The following is a 21,451-nucleotide window of genomic DNA, read 5'->3' as shown; positions in this document are numbered from 1 at the left end:
TTACCATTCTGAAAATCCTAGGACCCCTAAGAATTATGCTAAATCTACTCTGCCTGTGCCATATAAATGACAATAAAGCCTAGATGACAGCACACTGATTTATAATATGGTTTACTAAATATTTTACGCCCACTGTTGAGACCTACTACTCAGAAAAAAATGATGCCTTTTAAAATACTACTGCTCATTTACAAAGCACTTGGTCATCCAAGAGCTCTGATGGATGTGGACAAGGAATGTCGCCTGCCATTTCAGTAAACAACGTTGCGGCCATAAAGCCACCAGTCACTACAGCCACCCCCTACAGTACACCCTAGGGGAATTCAGGACAGAGGAAAACAAAATACTGGGCCTACTACACAGTTCAGATGGATATCAAAGGAATAATTTCAATAAGCTCAAACTCTTGCATCTTCCTATACAAAGAAAGGCACTAAAATCATTAACTTGAGATGTCTTTTTTTTTTTTTTGACTAGCAGTAATTTTTCATGTTCTGCTACACAGCTTTTTTTTTCCTCCCAGCAAAACTCCTATATATCCTTGCTCCTTCCTTACCTCTTTGGAACACTCCCTCTGAGCATCTGAGAGGCTATATCCAGGTTATAGTTTTCAGTAAGTCCAATGAATAAAATGTAATTCTCAACTTTTAGGCTGTGCATTTTTTTTCAGTCAACACTGAAATGTACAATGAGATAAATGCTGCCTGCTAACCTACCATTCATTCTGCTGCCCATGGATGAAGGAGTAATTTCAACTTTCAAGTCTTATTGTTTAAAAAACACATTGGGTAAGACTACAGCTGCCATAGACATTGATTCCTCTGATGGATATTTCCAATTTCAAGTAGAAATTGAAAACTCTGTGGAAAAGATTTACTATTCTAAATGGCATTAAGAACATTTATGATTCATGGGAAAAGGTCAAAATATCAACATTAATAAGAGTCTGGAAGAAGCCAATTCCAATCCTCATGGATGACTCTGAGGGGCTTAAGACTTCAGTGGAGGAAGTGAATGCAGATGTGGTAGAAATAACAAGAGAACTAAAATTAGAAGTGGAACCTGAAGATAGGGCTGAATTGCTGCAATCTCATGATAAAACTTTCAGGGATGAGGAGCTTGCCTCTTATAGATAAGCAAAGAAAGTGGTTTCTTAAGATGGAATCTACCCCTGGTGTAGATGCTGTGCACATTATTGAAGTGAAAACAAACTAGATTTAGAATATTGCATAAACTTAGTTGATAAAGCAGTAGCAGGCTTTGACAGGATTAACTTTAATTTTGAAAGAACCTCTACTGTAGGCAAAATGCTATCAAATAGCACTGCATGTTACAGAGAAATCATTCATGAACTGATGAGTCAATCAACGTGGCAAATGTCACTGTTGTCTTATTTTAAGAAACTGCCACATCCACTCAACCTGATCAGTCAGCAGCCATCAATATCAAGGCAAGACCCTCCACCATCAAAAAGATTACAATTCACTAAAGGCTCAGCTGATAGTTAGCACTTTTTAGCAATGCCAGCATTTTTAAATTAAAACATGTACTTTTTTTTTGGACATAATGCTACTGCACACTTACAGATAACAGTATAGTATAAACATAACTTATACATGCACTGGGAAACCAAAAAATTTATTTCAATGTTCTCTTTACTGCAGCAGCCTGGAACCAAACCAACAATATCTTGAGGTATGTTTGCACACTTGATCCTATAGATCACAGCACATAATGAAGATTCTCTTTTTTAATTCAGATTTTCCAAAGCAATCTTCCTTCTAAATTTAAAAAGCTAAAATTTACAGAGCTGGTTTTTGGATGATTCATAGTCCCTCATGATCTGACAGACCAAAAGTCCTAACCAGAACTCTTCCAGAAGGATGGACGTCAGCCCTCTTGACCCTTCCACAGACATTTTCAAAAAAGAAAACACACACACATAGATGAAAACAGGTTTTTCTCAAAGGAAATCCCTACAAATCGGTAGGCAACTAATGTTTTCCTCTCCATTTTCTATTATTTCCAAAATCCTTTAAAATGACATATAATGTTTTAGACATAAGTAAGGCAACCGTACATTACAATATTTAAGGTCTCTGTCACAGAAGGTAGGAGAAAAACTCAGTAACAAGTTGTCAAAAGTATTCTTTTGGTCTACTACAAATTTGCCCATAATTTCAAATCTGCTTGCTTCTATATCTTCATTCTCTCATAAGATTCATTTTAAGGTATAGGGCTTAGTTATCCTTTAGCTTAAGTTTAGATAAGAATTATGTTAGGCAAAAGTAGGGTTTTTTGACTGTAAGGGAAAGAGGTCACAGTATTTTCATACCTAATAGTTATCAGATCTTAGAAGCAAAGCCAAAAGCTATTAAAATGAAAACACACAGTTAAAGAGTCCTAGAAAACATTATATAAGCCCATCTCTCTCATTCATATTAACACATTTTTTAACTGAAAAAAACATGAAAATTACTGTTCAAAGGACTAACAATGAAATCAGTTCCTATAACATAAAAAAGTAACAATGATGAATATTTTATTATGATCTGGATAATGGCCAGATAGGCTAGTATAGCTTACCTTGGTACAAAAAGATTTTGCAGGTGTTTTAGTATACTTTGAACATATAGATTAGGCTCTTTAATAACTGGCAAAGGAATAGAATCTTTCGGTAACACTAAAGCCATAATCCAGTCGGTATATACATCAACACAATATTTTACAGTCTCTCCATCCAATGGAAGGGTCAGTCCATAGCAAATTACTTCCATGGTCCATTTTACCTAAACAAAAGAAAATATAGATATAGAATTATTACACATCCCTCCCTGTTTATCAGTAGACTGATTTAAAATGTTAACTTCTTAAAAAAAAAAAAAAGTTAACTTCTTATTGCCAAAAACCTCTCAACTGAAGTATATTCATCTCAACATAGATCAGATTAATTTTAGAAAATGCACCTCCCATGTATAAGACATACTCAGACAACACTTTCTAAGCAAAAGATTTAAGAAAAAAAATTATGTGCTTATTTCTAATTATCAAGCCTACACTGGCTTTCACCCCTTAGACATTATTATTGTTTGCTCTGTAAAATAAAAAGTACAGGTCATCTTGGCTTTCCACAGAGATTAGATGCACAGAAATAGAAAATTTTAGATATTTTCCTCCACTTAATTTGCATGTGGGTATGTGCCATTTAGGAAATCATTTACATAAATTTAATCATATTCCATTTTCAGATTATGCAACTTTAACAAACAACAGGAAGGAAGATGAACTGTCCAACTCTTACTGTGTGACTATTTTCATCTGGCAAAGAAAACAATATTTTAAATGGAAGGGCAAGATCAAACACAGGTCAGAAGGGACTGAAGGTGGGTAACACCTTAAAAAGGCACTTAGCTACACTAAGTGACTTCCAGCCTCCTGACCTGTCTGAATCATAGGGGCTGAGAGAAATTGTCTAAGAGAGTGCTGAACCACTGCCAGCAATCATGAATGAATAAGGTACAATGAGAAGGGGAAAATGGTCCAACTTGCAAAAGAAGATAAAATTATATTCCAGATAATGTAGACTGGAAAGTTTAAGTGAATTCCAGACAAAACTCTGGGACAAATTACTAAGCAGATGATCTGTGAGTACTTATAAAAGAGAAGAAGGGTCAGTGGGAACTAGCCTGCTCAAAAAGAACAAGTCATGCCAGACAAGCTTCATTCCTCTATCAAGAGGGTTACTATGCAGGCAGCTGGTATAAACCTGGTACTGATTTAAAATCAGTTTCCGAGGCACTTTCATAAATATTATCTAACCATCAGAATAACCCATGTGAGAGGGTAAACTATCCTCATTTTAGACATAAGAAAACTGAAGTTTAGCAAATTAAGCTATTTGGCCCAAAGCATCTGCTTCAAAATGCTGGAGCTGAAAACTAGATCCCTGACCTAGAAATCTAAAGCTATTCTCACCATGCCATTAACAGCCTTCTCCAGCAAAGGGGGATTTGGGCTTAAGAAATTTGGTCCTTGTGCCCAAGATGGAGATAACATATAGTCCAGAAGAAGGTAGAATAGCTGGATTTGTAACCGGTCAAAATAACGTGGGAGACTAGCAGTGGATTACTATAACAAGATCATTTTGGAAGAAGATACCCAATGGCATGCCAAAGGCTCTGCCAAGATTTTAACTTAGAGAAAATCAGATTACATGCTGACCATGTGCAGAAATCACAAAACTAAAAAAATAACTAACTTATAAAACAGAAATTCAGGATTCACAAAGATTTCAGCAGTTTAAAACTAAAGCTGAATGTAACAAGATAAATACATGTACTGAAATTTTTAAGCTTAGAACAAAACTACAAAGGTCATAGGTAGAAAATATGTAACAACAGTATAATAGAAAATAACATGCCACAGCAATTAATGTTAAAAGCAACTACAACAACACTGTGAGGCTATCACAAATGAGGTGGGGAGGGGTGCGGAGCAGGATTAAGCTGAACAAGAGAAAGAATTTTAAAAGAGGCTGCCAAGTTCCTAATTATCAGAGGAAAGGCCAAGGAGAAGGTATACCTTTGGTGATATCTTCACACAATAGTTCACTTATGTAATTTGAGAGGACACTGGATTTAAGAACTATTATTATCTCTTTTTCTTTCAAGGGTAGAAAGAGCTGCACTGAACACCACCACCTAATCACATGCCATCTCTTCCCAGGAGAAGGCAGCAAGGAATTACAGATACACCAAGAAGAGAGAGCACCAGGGCAAGTGCTACTCCTCAGGGTAGGTCTCTGTCAGGGCACTCTGAGAAGAAAAGGCTCTTCAGTATGAAGGGCTTCCCCTTTGGTAATCCGTGGCCTACAGAGGGTAAATAAACTGCCTCCTGAGCTATAATCTTCAGCCTATCTAGAGCGGTCTTATACCTGGATTAAGTCTAATCTCTCCCTCAGGAGAAATCAGAACTTAAGTGAAAAGGGATGGGCAGGTTAAGTCCAACTTAAAGCAACTTAACTTTAACGTCAGTCCCCTGAACCCAAGAACAAAGGACCAGCTCCAGGCCAAGCCACTCCAAAAACTCCTCATCTTTAGGGACAGCAAACATAAACCCCATTCCAACCACCTGGGCTCACAGCCATACAGACAGAACTGCTCTGCAGTACTCTCAAACTTACAGGTCAGGATGGAGACAGCGAGAGAGCCTCAGGCTCAATGCACATGGGTAGCCTGAAAACCACACAAGACAGGCCTTTGGTCAGAGGCCTTTTAGAGGTAAAAACGAAGACCTTCCAAACACAACCTGTGAACAGAAATCTAAAGACTGAGCCTAGAACTTGGGGAAACGGGCCTGACGTCCTGACATCCTAGTCTGCTCAGCACACAGCTCAAGTGGAGAAGGAGAACTGGGTCCAGCTAGCCGAAGTCCCAACAGCACAATGGTACAATCTATTCCTTGAACTCCCACAAACTCTGAGCTCTAACCCGCAACCCAATTAAGGTCAAACTAAGAAGTCACACTCCATTGAGCAGAAATCCATTTTAAAAGTGTGTGTTAGTTGCTCAGCTGTGTCCAACTCTTTGCGACCCTATGGACTGTAGCCCGCCAGGCTCCTCTGTCCATGGGATTCTCCAGGCAAGAATACTGGAGTGGGTTGCCATTCCCTCCTGAAGGGGATCTTCCCGACCCAGGGACTGAACCTGGGTCTCCTGCATTGCAGGCACATTCTTCACTGTCTGAACTACCAGGGAAGCCTATAAAATGTTAAATAAATTATGCAGTAACAAACATATTTTCCCATAGTAGAATGAAATGAAGAACACTTACTTCTTTGTCAGTTTTTAACAAACTCTCACTCCCAGCCACTGAAGGGGCACCTAAGGCCTGCCCAAGAGGATGAACCACCGCATTTGCCACCTCTCGCCCAACACTCTCTGGATAGCTGTGCAGCACACTGGTGTGGCCCTGATCATTCTGAATCACCAAATGCAGCGACCTCCACTCAGAGTACATCGTGCCGCTAAAGGACTATCCGAATGGCACCTGAAAAGACAAAAGAGAATTCCACGTCAGATTATACTGCTGGAAGCTAATAAAAATAACTAAAATACATATTTACTTTACATAGCACGATAAAGCAGCTGCCTCGAGATGACTGCGGGGGAAAAAAAAAAACACCTAAATGTTTTGAGAATGTTCTCAATAGCCTCTTGGTGAGATAAGGTAGGAAAGGCAGACCCTGGGAAGCAGCTGTCTGAGCACCTCCCCAAAAAAGAGCCTTCAGAAGCCCAGAGGAGAGCTGGGGCAGATGGCCACCGTGCAAGGGGATAAAATAATCAGATCTGGGGCACTCACGGCATGAGGGAACCCTCCTCATTCCATGTTCCAGGATAGAAAAAGAAGGAAGAAGGGTATGCTCCAAGTAGAAAAGGGAGACAGAGGAAAGGGTTTACTCCAAGCTACAGATTTTTCAGTCAACAGTTTCCAAGTACCTATTACATGCTAGGAACAGACCCCTCCAATTTCCCACCACTGCCCTTAAATCAGATATAAGGTTCTTCGAGAACATTTCATTCTCTACAGCAGTGGCATACCCTCTTCTGGTAATGGAACACCTGGAACTCAGTATCCTTCACAAAATTTATTAATACCTGCCACTTATTGAGCATGTATTACCTACTGCTCATAAAAGTATCACAACTCTGTGAAAATTAAGTCACATTATCCCTATTTCACAGATGAAAAAACTGAGGCATAGAGAGGTACGCTGCTTCCCTGAGGCTTCAGAACCATAACATGATAGAGCTGGGTTTTGAGTCCATATCTGTTGCGCTCCACAGACCATGCTCTTGACCGGAGCACGTACTGCCCCTCTCTAGTCTATAGATTCTCCACGATATAGACTGCTTTTCCCAATGCTGTATATTCTCTATGAAACGATATCTAAGTCTATTACACAAATAAAAAATTCTAGCCACAGAAAACGTTATTTATGTGATTACAATGTAAATAGTATAATCACGAACGCCATATTCATGAAGCAAATCAAGGATGATTGGCCCTTTCCAATTCATTTCTGTAAACTTTCACTTTCTACTTGCTCTGAAACCTGTTAGCCCAACCAACAGAATTTAAGGGTACTTTTTTTTTTCCATTTATTTTTATTAGTTGGAGGCTAATTACTTTACAATATTGTAGTGGTTTTTGCCGTACATTGACATGAATCAGCCATGGATTTACATGTGTCCCCCATCCTGAACCCCCCTCCCTTAAGGGTACATTTAAACTTTAAAAAGTTCCGTCCCTTAAGCTAGTTTTTCTTCAAATGGGTAGCTTTGTTTAATTTTATCTTAGAAAACCTCATTCTGGCTCAACAAGTACGTGTTTTTCAAGAGGATACGGCCCTCCTCTGACAAGAGTCCCTGAAAACACAAAGGCAGAAGGGATGAATCAGCATCAAACAAGGTACCTACAATGTGAAGGATGGGTGGATATAAGACTCTATTAAAGTTGCCTCAGTCTCCTTAGGATTTATAAGGAACCACCGACAAGGGTATCCTGGTGTTCCCCCACACCCTGGCTGCCCTAAAATAACTCTCTCAAAACTGGAAGGGAAAAACGGGGAAACTCTGATTGATAGGGTGCGGGGAAATTCTGATAGGGTGCCATTCCATCAGAGGACAACTTATACCCACACATTTTTTCTCACCTTTTTAAATAAGCATATATACACATAAATATATACATATAGTACACAGTATAATATACATACACACACTATAATCTCTTACCTAAATGCACAGGAACATTATACTACAGGGTTTTTTGTTTTAGTGTGATTTTTCACCCTTTTCATTTGTTTGCCTTCATTCCCTAGCCAAGTAATTCACTTCCCAGAACAGATAATCCATTTAAACAACCTAACATGTCCTCTTGTATTTTGCTCAGTCATATTAAAATAATTTATATACACACAAAGCTAGGAACTATATACTTTTTCCCATTCACCAGTACCTCACAAATATATTTCCTTCTAATAACAGATTCTTTTTCATGGTTATCAACTATTCTAATTTATTCAACCAATCTCCTAATAATGTTTTTTTCAGGAGAAAAAAACTAGCATATTTACTTCATTTCCCATTTTTTGTAATAAACAGAATACTCCTAATATGTTTACTTCATTTCCCATTTTTTGTCACTAGGAAATAACAATGCAAAAAATAGGCTTGTTTATATATCCTTAATCAGTGGCATTTAAATTTCTACAAGGGAAACTACTGGATCGAAGAGTATATGTATTTTTAATGTTAACAGGTCTTGCCAGATCACTTCCCCAAAAGCTGTAATAACTCCCATTCACATTAGGAATGGATGAGAGCCTTTCCATCTTCTTACTCCCAATCTTTTGCCAAGAATCAGATTTACTTATGTATTTATTTATTTGCCAGTTTAGAGGTATGAAATGAAATGTCACTATTCTAGCCAAATATATTTTTATTTTACTCCTTTCTAGTTTTGAGTCTGCCTTAAGACGATTTCTCCCTCCTATCCTTCATATCAGTGCTTTTCAAAACGTGGGTCATAAAATAAATGTAATAGATAACACTTTTTAATTACATGGAATAGAATATATAATAAAGGCACCATACACAGTAAAGGTAAGCAAAGTTCTGTGAAATCTTGTTTCATTTTTTATATATGCGTATGTTCTGGGTCACAATATAAAATACATAAAATATTTATAATGGGTCTAGGTCCAAAAGTTTAAAAACATAACCCTAAAATGTATGTATGTAGTCTACTAGATTTCCAAGAAAGATAATTTGGTCCTCACATTTAAGTTTTTGCCATCTGGAATTTACTTCTATAAGTGTTACAGGAAAGATCCAATTTTATTTCCTTTAAGATTTATAGTCAGTTGTGTCAACATCATCTATTAAAAACACATCCTTGGGACTTCCCTGGTGGTCCAGCGGTTAAGAATCTGCCTTGATTAGCCTCCAACTAATAAAAACAAAGGAAAAAAAATAAAAAGAATCTGCCTTGAAATGCAGGGACATGGGTTTGATCCCTAGTTGGGGAACTAAGATCCCACATGGAGTGGAACAACTAAGCCCCTACACTACAACCACTGAGCTCACATGCTCTGGAGTCTGAGCACACAACTAGAGAGCTCGCATGCTGCAGCTACTGAGCCCACAGACCACAACTAGAGTCCAGGCACCGCAACAAAAGACTCAGTGACGCAACCAAGACCTGATGTAGTCAAATATAAATATTTTTTTAAAAAATCACACCCTTTCCTACTGACCTGAAATACCAATTTGTCATATATTAAATTCCCATTTATGTAGAAATTTACAAACCTCTTCTGTTCAACTATCTGTCTACTTCTATGCTCATGTTATCATGATTTAAATTCAGTGGCTTTATACAACGTTTTAGTATCTAGAAAGCAAGCTCCCTCTACCTTGACTATTTTTTTTCCAAAACTTTCTTACGTATCCTCAGGCATTTACTCTTTTATATAAAATTTAAGATGATTTTATCCAAATAAAGGAAAAAACCTTGCTCAAATTCTAATTGAAACTGCTTATCCACCTTCCCAGTTTTATCTTCTACTGCCACTTTCCCATCCCATCCTCCAAGCAATGGCCCCAAGAACTACTGATGATTGCTCAAACTCAACAAGTTTTTTCACACCTTATTATTACAACTCATGCTGTACCCCACTTCAATCCACCTTATGAAGTCTCTACCCTTCAAGGTACAGTTCAAGTATCCTCTTTGGGAAAACTTTTTTTTTTTGATCCTCCAATCACCCCTCTACCCCATCTCTGAGTGCCTATTACAGGCTATGCATTTTAAGTGTCACGTTAGGTTATTCGTTAGCTTTGTAAAGATATCTTTTACCACAAGTGTGTCAACCTTTTTGAGGGGAAACCTCACTTCCTGAATCTTTGAGAAGTCCTTGGCACGCAGTGCGTACTGAAAGTTTTAGAATGCCAAAGTTTACCAATGGGGAAAAGGAAGATGTTAGAAGCTGTTCCCTTTATGCCATCGAAGGAAGTCCAAAATTTTACATGCTGTATACAAACAAAAAATTGAAAATGTCCATTCGCTTTAAGGTATTTATTAGTTAAAAAAAAAAAAAAGTAGTTGGAAGGTTTTCAAATATTTAAGGAATATTTAAGTAATATTTAGTGTCCATTCCAGGCAATACATTATTGGAGCAGAAAAAGTGTTTTAAGGAAAAAAAAAAAAGACAAGCTAGCTTTCAAACTCCACTGTACACATAAGAATAGCCCTTCTAGTTTAAAATGCAGATTCCAAAACTCCATCCCTAAAAAGCTTGATTCTATAGGTCTGCGTTAGGGCCTGGGAATTTGCTTTTAAGAAACAGCTACCACCCTTCTCAATTCTGAAGTATAGACAGGAGTATCTTTCTTGAAAAACACTCTGGAAGACCAAACAGGACTAATAGCTCCTAAATTTTTCTTAAAATTTTGTTTAAAGTTTTTAAATGTAAGAGATTTTTAATTCTTCAAATCTATTAATGTTTAAATGATTACATGGAAGAAAACGAAATAAATGCTTAAAAATGCTTATCACATTTCAAGAAACATGTCAGGTAGACAGGAATAGAAAGATACAATGAAAAGGTTAAATTAAAATATTTAAATGCATGTAATATCAATAGAAAAATACAGATGCTAAACTTCAATAAAATGCATAAAAGACAAAAATATTAAGATAAAGATATACATTGTAATTACAACTGTCCCTTGGTTTCCACGGGGTACTGGTTTGAGGACCCTCTGACAATATTAAAATCGCAAACAACCAGGTCCCTTACATAAAGTAATTACATATAATCTATGCACATCCTCCCATATACTTTAAATTATCTCTAGATTATTTATAATAAATACCTCATACAGTGAAAATGCTATGTAAATAGTTGTAAATACAAGATAAATGCCATATAAAAAGCTGCCTGCACATGGTAAATTCAAGTTTTTCCTTCTGGAACTTTCTGAAAATTTTTTTCCTAAATATTTTCAATTCCTGGTTGGGTGAAGTTGCAGATTCGGGACCACCAACAGAGAGGGCCAACTGCACAGGCAAGTTAAATAAAACAATGAAGAGAAAATAAACACTGGAAACAAATAAGAAAATCAAAAAGTAAAGCAACTAAAAAGTATCCTTTCGTACCTATTAAACTAGCAAAATGTGTGATAAAACCACACTCTGATTTAGGAGGTAAGGCCAATGGGACACATTTCAAGAGTTTAAGGGAAAGATTTTCAATTAAAAAAAGGACTGCCCCCCTGGAGGGTATCTGGGAAACATTAAGTGCACTTCTGGTTAACATTATGATCAGGGCATGCTACCGGTTATTTACAGGCAGATCCAGGTTATTTATGGGCAGATCTTCTTATAATTCAGAAGATAGTCCTGCACAATGAATAATTATGCTACAACTATGCTACATTTTACCTGACTTTCTAATGTCTGCCAGAAAAATCATTGTGTTTTCAATTGTCTAAGCCTAAAAATCTAACTTTTACTCATATATACAAAATATTTTGTGGTGTTTTAATATACACCAAATTTTCCAGTAACACAACCCTGCAAATTGAGGAAAGGTTTTCATGTTCAGAACCTTACTATACCAAGAACTGTTCACCATTTCAGAACAATCACATCACCAAAAGTGATAGCATTTTGTGGTATCTGAGTTGCTAATACCACACACTGCTTCCAGGAACACAATCACAAGAACTTTGTATATACTTAGCCCTTATTTCAAAATGTCAAATATAAAGTGCCATATTACTGCCTTACTTCTCAATTTATAAGCAGACACAAGCATCTGACCACTTTATATGTCCTCTAGGATAGCTGGACCTGAGCATTTTTACCAAAATACCAATTTTATCGGAAGGATAGTTAATTCATGGTTTTAATTTGTTACTGTTAGTTTCACAGATTTTTAGTTTCTGTATTGTTAGGTTATATATTATGTGTTAATTTCAACACAGTGACGCAGTCATTACCAAATATTAGGTCTGGGAATGATGCAAACCTCCAGTCTAGGAAACTAAACACAGTAAATTGTGAAGGGGGTAGGGTGGGCATTGTGGCAAACTAGAGAATTAAAGCTCTCTTTAATGGCACAGTCACTACTCAGCCCTAGCCAACTATTACCCCTAAGGAATGCAAACCCAATTTTTCAAGAGACACAGAGAAAATTTGAACTTGTCTGTAAAGTCTACTCTTTAAATGTTTTCAGCTGACTCAAGTTTAAAAAACAAAACAAAACAGGATGCAAGCTAAAAAGAACCCATGGGTCAATTTATGACTCTGAACAAAGATAAAAGCATATGCTACTTTTGATAACTGAATTAGCATGATTCTTGGGGAAGGAAGGTAGGGAAGTATATATTATGAATGGCCATTGCCACCCTGGAAGTTACCCTAATCCATCTCTGCCCCAGGGCCTGGGGTTATAATCTATCTGTGGAGGTCCTATAACATCATTTGGTTTCACGGTTGCTGCCATTAGGGGAGGAAAAAAGATGAGGGTCGAGTGTAACGTGGCAGATCTGGCAGGCTAAGTCCTGCTGGACTCGGTTTTGTCAGGGGTCAGCTGCTCTCAAACACACAACTAAGAAACTCCTCTTGCTGGACAGCTCAGGCTGTCCCAACACCAAACCCAGAGATCTCAAAGAACGTCAACAGTTTTAGGAACCAGAAGTGCTACATAGTCTAGGTCCTCCTGGACAGGGATGTTCAAATCAGCATCAACCTCTCAGAAGTCAAAAATCCTGTTGGGCCTTGACTGCCTAGCCCACTCACTATGGAACCGTTTCTAGTTCTATCCTGCCACTGTACGGACACATCTGTAAGGCACCTCGGGCTGATGCCATTTTTCTAACCATTCACCCAAGAACAGCATGAATGTTTTCACAATACATAGTAAGAGACATGGAAGAAGGCAATGGCACCCCACTCCAGTACTCTTGCCTGGAAAATCCTGTGGATGGAAGAGCCTGGTAGGCTGCAGTCCATGGGGTCGCTAAGAGTCGGACACGACTAAGCGACTTCTTTCACTTTTCACTTTAACTCATTGGAGAAGGAAACGGCAACCCACTCCAGTGTTCTTGCCTGGAGAATCCCAGAGACGGGGGAGCCTGGTGGGCTGCCGTCTATGGGGTCGCACGGAGTCGGACACGACTGAAGTGACTTAGCAGCAGCAGTAGGAGACATAGTAATATCAGGTGCTTTGATGCAGTAATATTAATATCACTTATTTATCCTCATAAAAACAATTAAATAGAGAAATGCACTAGACATTCACTGTTGTATTGCACTTAAGATGGGGAAGTGAGCATAATTTAACTGTCCATCAATAATGGAATACCTTCATAATTAGGGCATATTAACTCTATATACTATAATGTAGACATTAAACATAGAGATGAGAAGCATGAAAACAAATAAGAGTTAAACATATAGTTAAACAAATAGTCCTAGTTAAAAGCCAGAACTCTGGAACTAAGCTTCTTATATTCAAATCCCAACTCCACCACCTGCAAGCTAAGAAATCTTACAAAAGTTACTCTACCTCTGCATCTGAGCACCCTTATCTGTAAAATGCGAATAATAGTAGGATAACGGCCCACTTTAGAGTTGTGGTGATTAGAGAATCAAGACGTGTAAGATGTTTGGAACATGTATGGGGGGATGTATATATCATGATTACAACTAGAAAAACATTCATGACTGAAAATTAGAAGGATCACAGAAAAAATATGAGTAGTTTTAGCTGAGTAGTAGAACTGTTGTACAGTTTGATGTAATAAGTTCTTATTAATAGCATGAATACGTGCTAAGTCACTTCAGTCATGTCTGACTCTTTGTGACCCTATGGACTGTAGTCCTCCAGGATCCTCTGTCCATGGGATTTCCCAGGCAAGAAAACTGGAGTGGGTTGCCATGCCCTCCTCCAGGGGATCTTCCTCACGCAGGGATCAAACCCATGGTCTCTTGAATCTCCTGCACTGGCAGGTGGGTTCTTTACCTGGGAAGCCCCTAATTAATAACTCTTCATGTCATAAAGGCAGAGCACCGAAGAACTGATGCTTTCGAACAGTGGTGCTGGAGAAGACTCTTGAAAGTCCCTTGGACAGCAAGGTGATCAAACCAGTCAATCCTAAAGGAAATCAATTCTGAATACCCACTGAAGGACTGAAGCTGAAGCTGAAGCTCCAATCCTTTGGCCACCTGATGCAAAGAGCTGACCCACTGGAAAAGACCCTGATGCTAGGAAAGACTGAAGGCAGAAGAGGGCAAGAGAGGATGAGATGGTTGGACGGCATCACCGATTCAATGGACATGAACTTGGGCAAACTCCAGGAGACGGTAAGGGAGAGGGAGGCCTGGCGTGCTGCAGAGTCAGATATTACTTGGTGACTGAACAACAACATGTCAAAGAATTGGTAAGTATATACGGGTAGACTTCACCATACACACAAATATTCAGACACTGGCATCAAGTTGACTTATTCAATAGACAGTTAATAACCATCTATTATGTACAATGCAGTAGATCAGGAAGGAAACAGATTACTAGGACTTGGTTACTATTTCAGTAAGTTTATAGTCTAATTGAGGAGGTTAAAAAAATACATAAATAACTAACATAAGTTAAAAAATTCAAGTTCTGAACACCCCCTTTAAAAAAAAAACAAGAAAAGCTTTAGGCAAGATATTTTCTAAGTTTAGAGGACAAAAGATTACTTTTGGATGAAAGAAAGGCTGAGCTGGAAAGCAAAAGGATAAGATCAGGGAAGACATGGGGCATATGAATTGGGTACTGAAAGAAGGTTATAAATTTTAACAGAGATAAGAAAATGCAGTGGATAAGAGAACAGAAGGGGCAGCTAATATATAAGAGGAAGGACACTTGCGTCAAGTAGCAAAAAATGGCATCAGAAACTAAAAACCTAGACTGGCAGAAAAGAAAGCTACATACAGAAGGCAGTAGGGTTTCAAGATAAGCAGTGACTTATCTTGAATTTATGGAATAAGTTCATTATTATAATGATAATAATTATGAAAGACTATGAATACTAGGACTGGAGATCTGAAATTAATGTAGTAAAAACTGGGGGCAGAGATGAGAAAAAGTTTAATTTTATCACAGGAATAACACAACAGGAACTGAATTCCTACTAAGGAAATTTGATGGAAGTGTCCAATACAGGCTGAGGGGACAGCAGAAAAGCAGACTCCAGTGTGTCTGATACACTGAGGAAGGGAAGGGCAGGAAGGATGGGAACATGGCAGGGAGGGTGGGCGCTGTGGTGAAATAGGAAGACATAACTGAAGTCAGATGGTTGAGAGCTTTGCCTGCTATGTTAAGGTTCTTATGAGTCTCCTTCCCAGCTGTCAGGGCTGTTGGCTATTAACTTGAGGTGCTAGCAGCAAAGTCTCCACTTTCAACACTCCAGAAGTAAATGTGATATTGAATTGAAAGTGAAAGTTGCTCAGTCGTGTCCGACTCTTTGCAACCCCATGGACTATACAGTCCACAGAATTCTCCAGGCCAGAACACTGGAGTGGGTAGCTGTTCCCTTCTCCAGAGGATCTTCCCAACCCAGGGATCGAACCCATGTCTCCCGCATTGCAGGCAGATTCTTTACCAACTGAGACACAAGGGAAGCCCAAGAATACTGGAGTGGGTAGCCTATGCCTTCTCCAGCGGATCTTCCCAACCCAGGGATCGAACCAGGTTCTCCTGCATTGCAGATGGATTTTTTACCAGATAGAAGGAAGACAAAAATGACAGTGCCCCCTTGAAGATCACTTAATATCCTTCCCAACTGTACACATATCCACTTTCTAGGTAATCTCTGGATGTTACTAATGTCAGGTTATTGTGTGCTAGGTAACAGCTTATGGCTTGTAAGAACTACCACAGAGTAACATGAAGGTCTGGTCTAACTGACAAATTACCAAAATGATCAATACGGTGGTAGATACACTAAGACCACAGTCTGGCATTAATTACATCAACTGACTCAGCCAATATTTATTACATGCCTTCTATACACCAAGCACGGGGAATATCATAATGAATAAACATCATTCTTGTTCCTAAGGCACTTCAAATCTAATTACAGAAAACAACTGTTTTTAACTTTGTAAAATAAATTCATATATCAGTTATTTCATTGAACAAACATTTATAAAACACCTGCTATGTATCAGATATTGTCCTAACATGTAGGGAGGCAAATATGAATACGACACAATGGCTGCTCAAGAAAAAGTTTCATAGTGAAGAAGAGAAACCCACGATGAATAAATCCATGATACAGTAGCATTCAATATGATAACTGAGGTGATGATTTATGAAGGGAACAGCCTACAACAAAAAAACTATTGCAGTGGGAGGGGGGATCGGGATGGGGAATACGTGTAAATCTATGGCTGATTCATATCAATGTATGACAAAACTCACTGAAATACTGTGAAGTAATTAGCCTCCAACTAATAAAAAAAATTTAAAAAAAAAAACTATTGCAGATCGTGCTGGATAACAACGCACCTTTGTACAATTGACCATTTTCAAAAAGTTCTCACGTTACTTCACTTTAATTTCATAACAAGCCTAGGAAGTTAAGAAGACAGATGTCACTAGCCACTACGACTTGCTCACAGTCACATCAAGCAACAGGTGAGCTGGGACAAGAAATTCCACCTCTTGCCGCGAAGTCCAATGCTCCTTCTTTTGTTCGGACTCTGCACCTCACCATATGACCTTGGACAAGTCACTTGGCATTTCTTTGTCATAGTTTCCTCACCTCTAAAACAGGGAGAATACCTGCAGTACCTAGCTACAGTGACTTGGGAGAAGGATCAAACAAAGAAACGTAAGTCAACATACTCTGAGTAGTACAAATTCAAGATAGACACTATCAGGCATGCTTTATTTCTCTAAGGAAAAATAGGGTATAGGGTGCCAAAACACTTAATAAATGAACTGAGTAAATAAATGCTGGATTTTAAGGCACATACATGTGTTCAAGGTCACGCATAGAACTTTTATAACTAACAAAGACAAAAAGAACACATTTCATATTTCCGTTGTAGTCCTATTGACCACCATGGTAAATATCAATCAACCTTGGCCAAAAAGGAATGTATTCACCTGTACACCAGATTCTTACTGTTAGGGATCCTATAACATGCCTGAATTACAAGAGAGAGAGACAAGTTCTGCCTGCATTTCTTCCGAAAAGTGAAAACAGGTAGTTTTTGCTAGCCTACCCCCGCTCCAAAAGAATACTCTGCCTGTCCCCATCACCACCACAATGCTCATGCTCATCTTTGATGTCTCACACTTGCTCTAATACAGTAACCATAACTACATGTTACTTAAATTTGAATTAAATTACAAATTCAGTTCAGTTACACTAGTTAAATTTCAAGTCCTCCATATCACATGTGGCTAATGGCTACCATATTGGACAGTGCAGATATAGAACAGTTCCAGAAATTTCTATTTGGCAAAGCTGCCTTAGATACTACACTTTTACTTTTATTACAACCCTTATTAGACTATAGATTCCTGAGGGAAAGGAGCTGTGTCTTATTTATCGTAACATCCCCAGTTTATACAGCAAAGTATATGTCATACGATGAAAAGCACCCACTATTTATCTAACTTGGTATCTCAAACATAGCACACTACACTGTCCACTTCCCCCATCCCCAAAACACACACACACAAGAAACAAGACATCCTCTTAGGAGAGGCGTGAGGGTGGAAGGGGATACTGTGTACAGAGCAAGAAGACCTGCCTCCTAGTCTTGGATGTGCTACAGCCAACCATGTAGTCCTGAGCAAGTTACCTACTTTCTTCATCTATAAAAACGTAAACTCCATGTACCTTATTTCTAAAACTCTTAATCAGCTTGCACCAAAGAAAATAATGTATTCTATCTGAAAGGTCTTTACAGATGTCAGGCAACACATCTACTAACTCCGATGGGGACCTCATATTTAAAAGAATCATTTTTAGTCCTCAGGCTCTCATGATTACAGTCACTTTTGGTCTTTAACTGAGTCTGTGTAGCTTTTCATCTTTTCTTGGGGATCAACTAGAGACTTAAACCTGAGGCTTAAAGATTGAGTTTCTTTCATGTGCTGAGGCCAGAATGGGATACTCTGCGACATCTGATCAGAGAAACAAGGGCAAGTTTCTTGAGTATCTGGATTTAACATAAATTATTCCATCAGTTTCTACATTAGCCTTAGCCTAAAATTTGAGAAAACAATATAAAACTGAACCAAGAAAATCTTTCTATAACAATCTGTATAATGTAAAGAGTGCCATTACATGAAATGTGCTTTTTATTCAGTCCCTATACTTCACCATCTTTAACTGCAATAAAATCTTTATTGTCAAAAAACCTCTTCATAATGACCTTCACACACATACTCACTCACTCTTATAAACCTTACATGGTTTTAAGACTAGCCAAGAACAAATATAATCTGAATTACCAGCCTGCCTTCCTTTAAAATTTGTAAATATGTTGGACAATAGCAGTTCAGGCATTCTGTAATAAATATATACTGTCAATTCTTCTGACATCAAGGTTTCAATCTTTGTTAAGTATTTCTTAAATTCTCCCTCCCAGTAATAGGATGAACTACCAGCAGCAATTCCATCTATTAGTATTTACCAAGTGCCAACAAGGTAGTAACATTTGAAAGTGTTAAGCTGCTCAGTGGTACCCAATTCTTTGTGAGCCCATGGGGTGTAGCCTGCCAGACTCTTCTATCCATGGGATTTCCCAGGCAAGAATACTGGAGTGGGTAGCCATTCCCTTCTCTAGGGGATCTTCTCGACCCAGGGATCGAACCCGGGTCTCCTGCATTGCAGGCAGACTCCTTACCCTCTGAGCCACCAGGAAAGCCCAATTACACTAAGTGGATGATAACTAAACACTTTGGACAGCATAGTGTTCAGCAGGGAACATAGACAAAGGTCTAAGAGCAATAAAAAAGGTTTCCACTACAGAACTGATTGTATCTGCTTGTGATGAAACTAGATATTAAAAATCAACCAATGTTGACTGCACATAGTCCTTTCAAGTGTGTCCCTAAGTGCTAAGTGTGCAACTTAGTGCAATTCGAGTGCTAAGAATGCAATGTGTTTATTCAACTTGGGGAAATTAATTAACCTAACTAGAGTATTTTCAAGCAAAAAAGAGCAAAACTCTGTAGACTAAGATACCAAACACCTTTTGCAAATATGAAAATAGAGAAGGATCTGTTTGCCGCATGCAATATGTGGCGTAAGAGGGACTCAGACATTCCATTCAGTAAAACCTTTGTTGAGTCTGTATGTCAAAGCACTGGGAGGAATCCAGAGATGAGAAAAGATGGTCCAAGTCGCTCACAATCTTAGCAGAAGAAAGAGAAATATGGCATAGAAAGATCATTGGTAAATTTCATTAGGATCATGCTAAGGAGCAGATAGGAAAGACCCAAGGTTGTTGGGAGTGAGGGGTTGGAGGGGAAGGGTCACAGATAGAGGCATCCTGAAGGTTAAAAACGCTGGGAGTTATGCAGCCAAAGATAGGAAGAAAAGGCTCCGTGCACGTGTGTAAGAAAAGAGCAGAAGTGTGTGTGTTTGGGTGGCGCAGGGAGAAACCAAAGAGGACAGTCTAGGCAAAGAACAACATATGCAAACAAGACCCTGAGATCAGAGACACTATATCCGTGAGTACTGTGTATCTAGGAAAATTGAAAGGTAACAGTTTCGCAGGAGATGTAGGCACTTTAAAAGGTCCAGCTGACTAGGAAATCCTGCACAGAAAGTTACTTCCCACCCCCAATAGGCTTTCACAAGGTGCAATGAGCCTAATGAAAAGATTATCTGCGGGTGGAACCAGAGTTTTAAAAAAAAAGTCCCAGAAGATTCTCCTACACAGTTAAACTGGAGAAACACTGAAACGTTTTCTTGAGATGCAAAATTATCTAGCAGTTCCCAAACTTTGCTGCACACTGAATTCACGGCGGCGGGGGGGTGGGGGTGGGGTGCGGATCTTTAAGAAATACTGCTGTCTGGCGTCGTTCCCGCCCCCCGCCCCCCAGCTCCCCTCCCAGACACGCTGATTTAAATGGCCTGGCTCTGTTACCTGTGCATCAGAAATCTTTAAAAGCTGTTCCAGGTCATTTTTACGTGCAGCGAAGTTGGAGAGCCACTGACCTAATAGTTAAGAACTTAAATCTGGAGTCAAATTTACCAGCTCTGTGACCTTGGGCATAGTTGTCACCTAACCATTACGGGCCTCAGTTGCCTCATCAGGAAGATGGGGATAATCATCCTCCCTTACCGAGTTGTTGTTAACTTGGATGGGGTGAACGTAATGGCCTGGCACAACGCCCGGCGTATAGTAAGCGCTAAAGAAGGGCTAATTGTTCATCTTCATTATTAACTCTTCCTCCTCGAGAGTCACCATGCAATGGGCAGCATCGTCCCCAAAGGGCGGCAGCCACTCGACCAACCTTGCTGCTGGACCAGATTCTTCGCCGGAGTTGTCTAGCTCCCCTCCAGACCCGCCCCCTCCCCCAGGCTGCCAGGAAAGAGCTTCTCCCGGCCAGGGCAGCTCTCAAGAGCCACCCCGGGTTTGAGCAGACCCGACAGAGGCCACCGACTCCTGGGCCAAGCTCCCCCGGACCCCGTGGGTCCCCCCCCCCCCCAAAAAAAAATGAGATGCGCTTCCGAAGGCCGGGCCCTTAGAGCCTCCGGGGCCGAGAAACAAGGCTTAGACATCCCTGGACCAGCCTGAGGGAAGAAGAGGGGAGGGTCTGGCCGAGACCTGGAGGCCCGCCCGCTTACCTGAGGCGACGGGCGGGGCCCGCATCGCTGGGGTGGGCGCCGCCGCCGGCCGCACTCGGCCTTCCGCCTCACGCCACCCGCGCCATAGGACCGGCGCTTTCGCTGCCCTGGCCGGCTGTCCTCAGGCGGTCGTTCTGTTCACTCGTCAGCGACTCTCCCACGGCGCCCGGGGACGACGAAGGCCAGTCGGGCCAGCCGGCTGGGATCTGCTCAGGCAACTTCCGACTGCCAGGGGCGGCAGCGTCAAATAACTCCCCGAGCCGACTCGGCCACTGCGCGTGCGCGGCACGCCTGATCAGAGACTTGTGCGGGTCCCAGACGGCGGCGTCAAATAATTCCCAAGACACGGAGCCGGAAGCTGCGCGTGCGCAGCTATCCCAGATCGCCGCGCGCGGGACATAGTCCCGCCTCCTTTTCCGGATCAAGAAGAGCAGGAGTGGAGTGACGGATACTCCTACCTCATCGCAATACGGGCGGGGAGGCGGTCCACCTGCGTCTGTACGAATCAGTCGGAA

The 21,451-nt window shown here is 39.9% G+C and overlaps 1 protein-coding gene across 2 annotated transcripts in view; it reads right to left on the bottom strand.

The window, feature by feature from the left end:
- Positions 1 to 21,151, bottom strand: part of RALGAPB (Ral GTPase activating protein non-catalytic subunit beta) — an 84,692-nt gene extending 63,541 nt beyond the window's left edge. For both annotated transcript variants that reach the window (XM_061127270.1, XM_061127271.1), the window contains exons 1-3: positions 20,937 to 21,151; positions 5,833 to 6,048; positions 2,587 to 2,789 (exon numbers count right to left, since the gene is read on the bottom strand). In XM_061127270.1, the coding sequence (XP_060983253.1) occupies positions 2,587 to 2,789; positions 5,833 to 6,018 (389 nt within the window). In that variant the 5' untranslated portion in view covers positions 6,019 to 6,048; positions 20,937 to 21,151. The remainder of the gene's footprint in view (positions 1 to 2,586; positions 2,790 to 5,832; positions 6,049 to 20,936) is intronic.
- Positions 21,152 to 21,451: the final 300 nt, after the last annotated feature.

Source organism: Dama dama, chromosome 23 (genome assembly GCF_033118175.1).
Source record: "Dama dama isolate Ldn47 chromosome 23, ASM3311817v1, whole genome shotgun sequence".
In the NCBI taxonomy this organism is placed as follows: domain Eukaryota; kingdom Metazoa; phylum Chordata; class Mammalia; order Artiodactyla; family Cervidae; genus Dama; species Dama dama.
The sequence above is the reverse complement of the archived record's forward strand: the minus strand, read 5'-3'. Positions and strand labels throughout refer to the sequence as shown.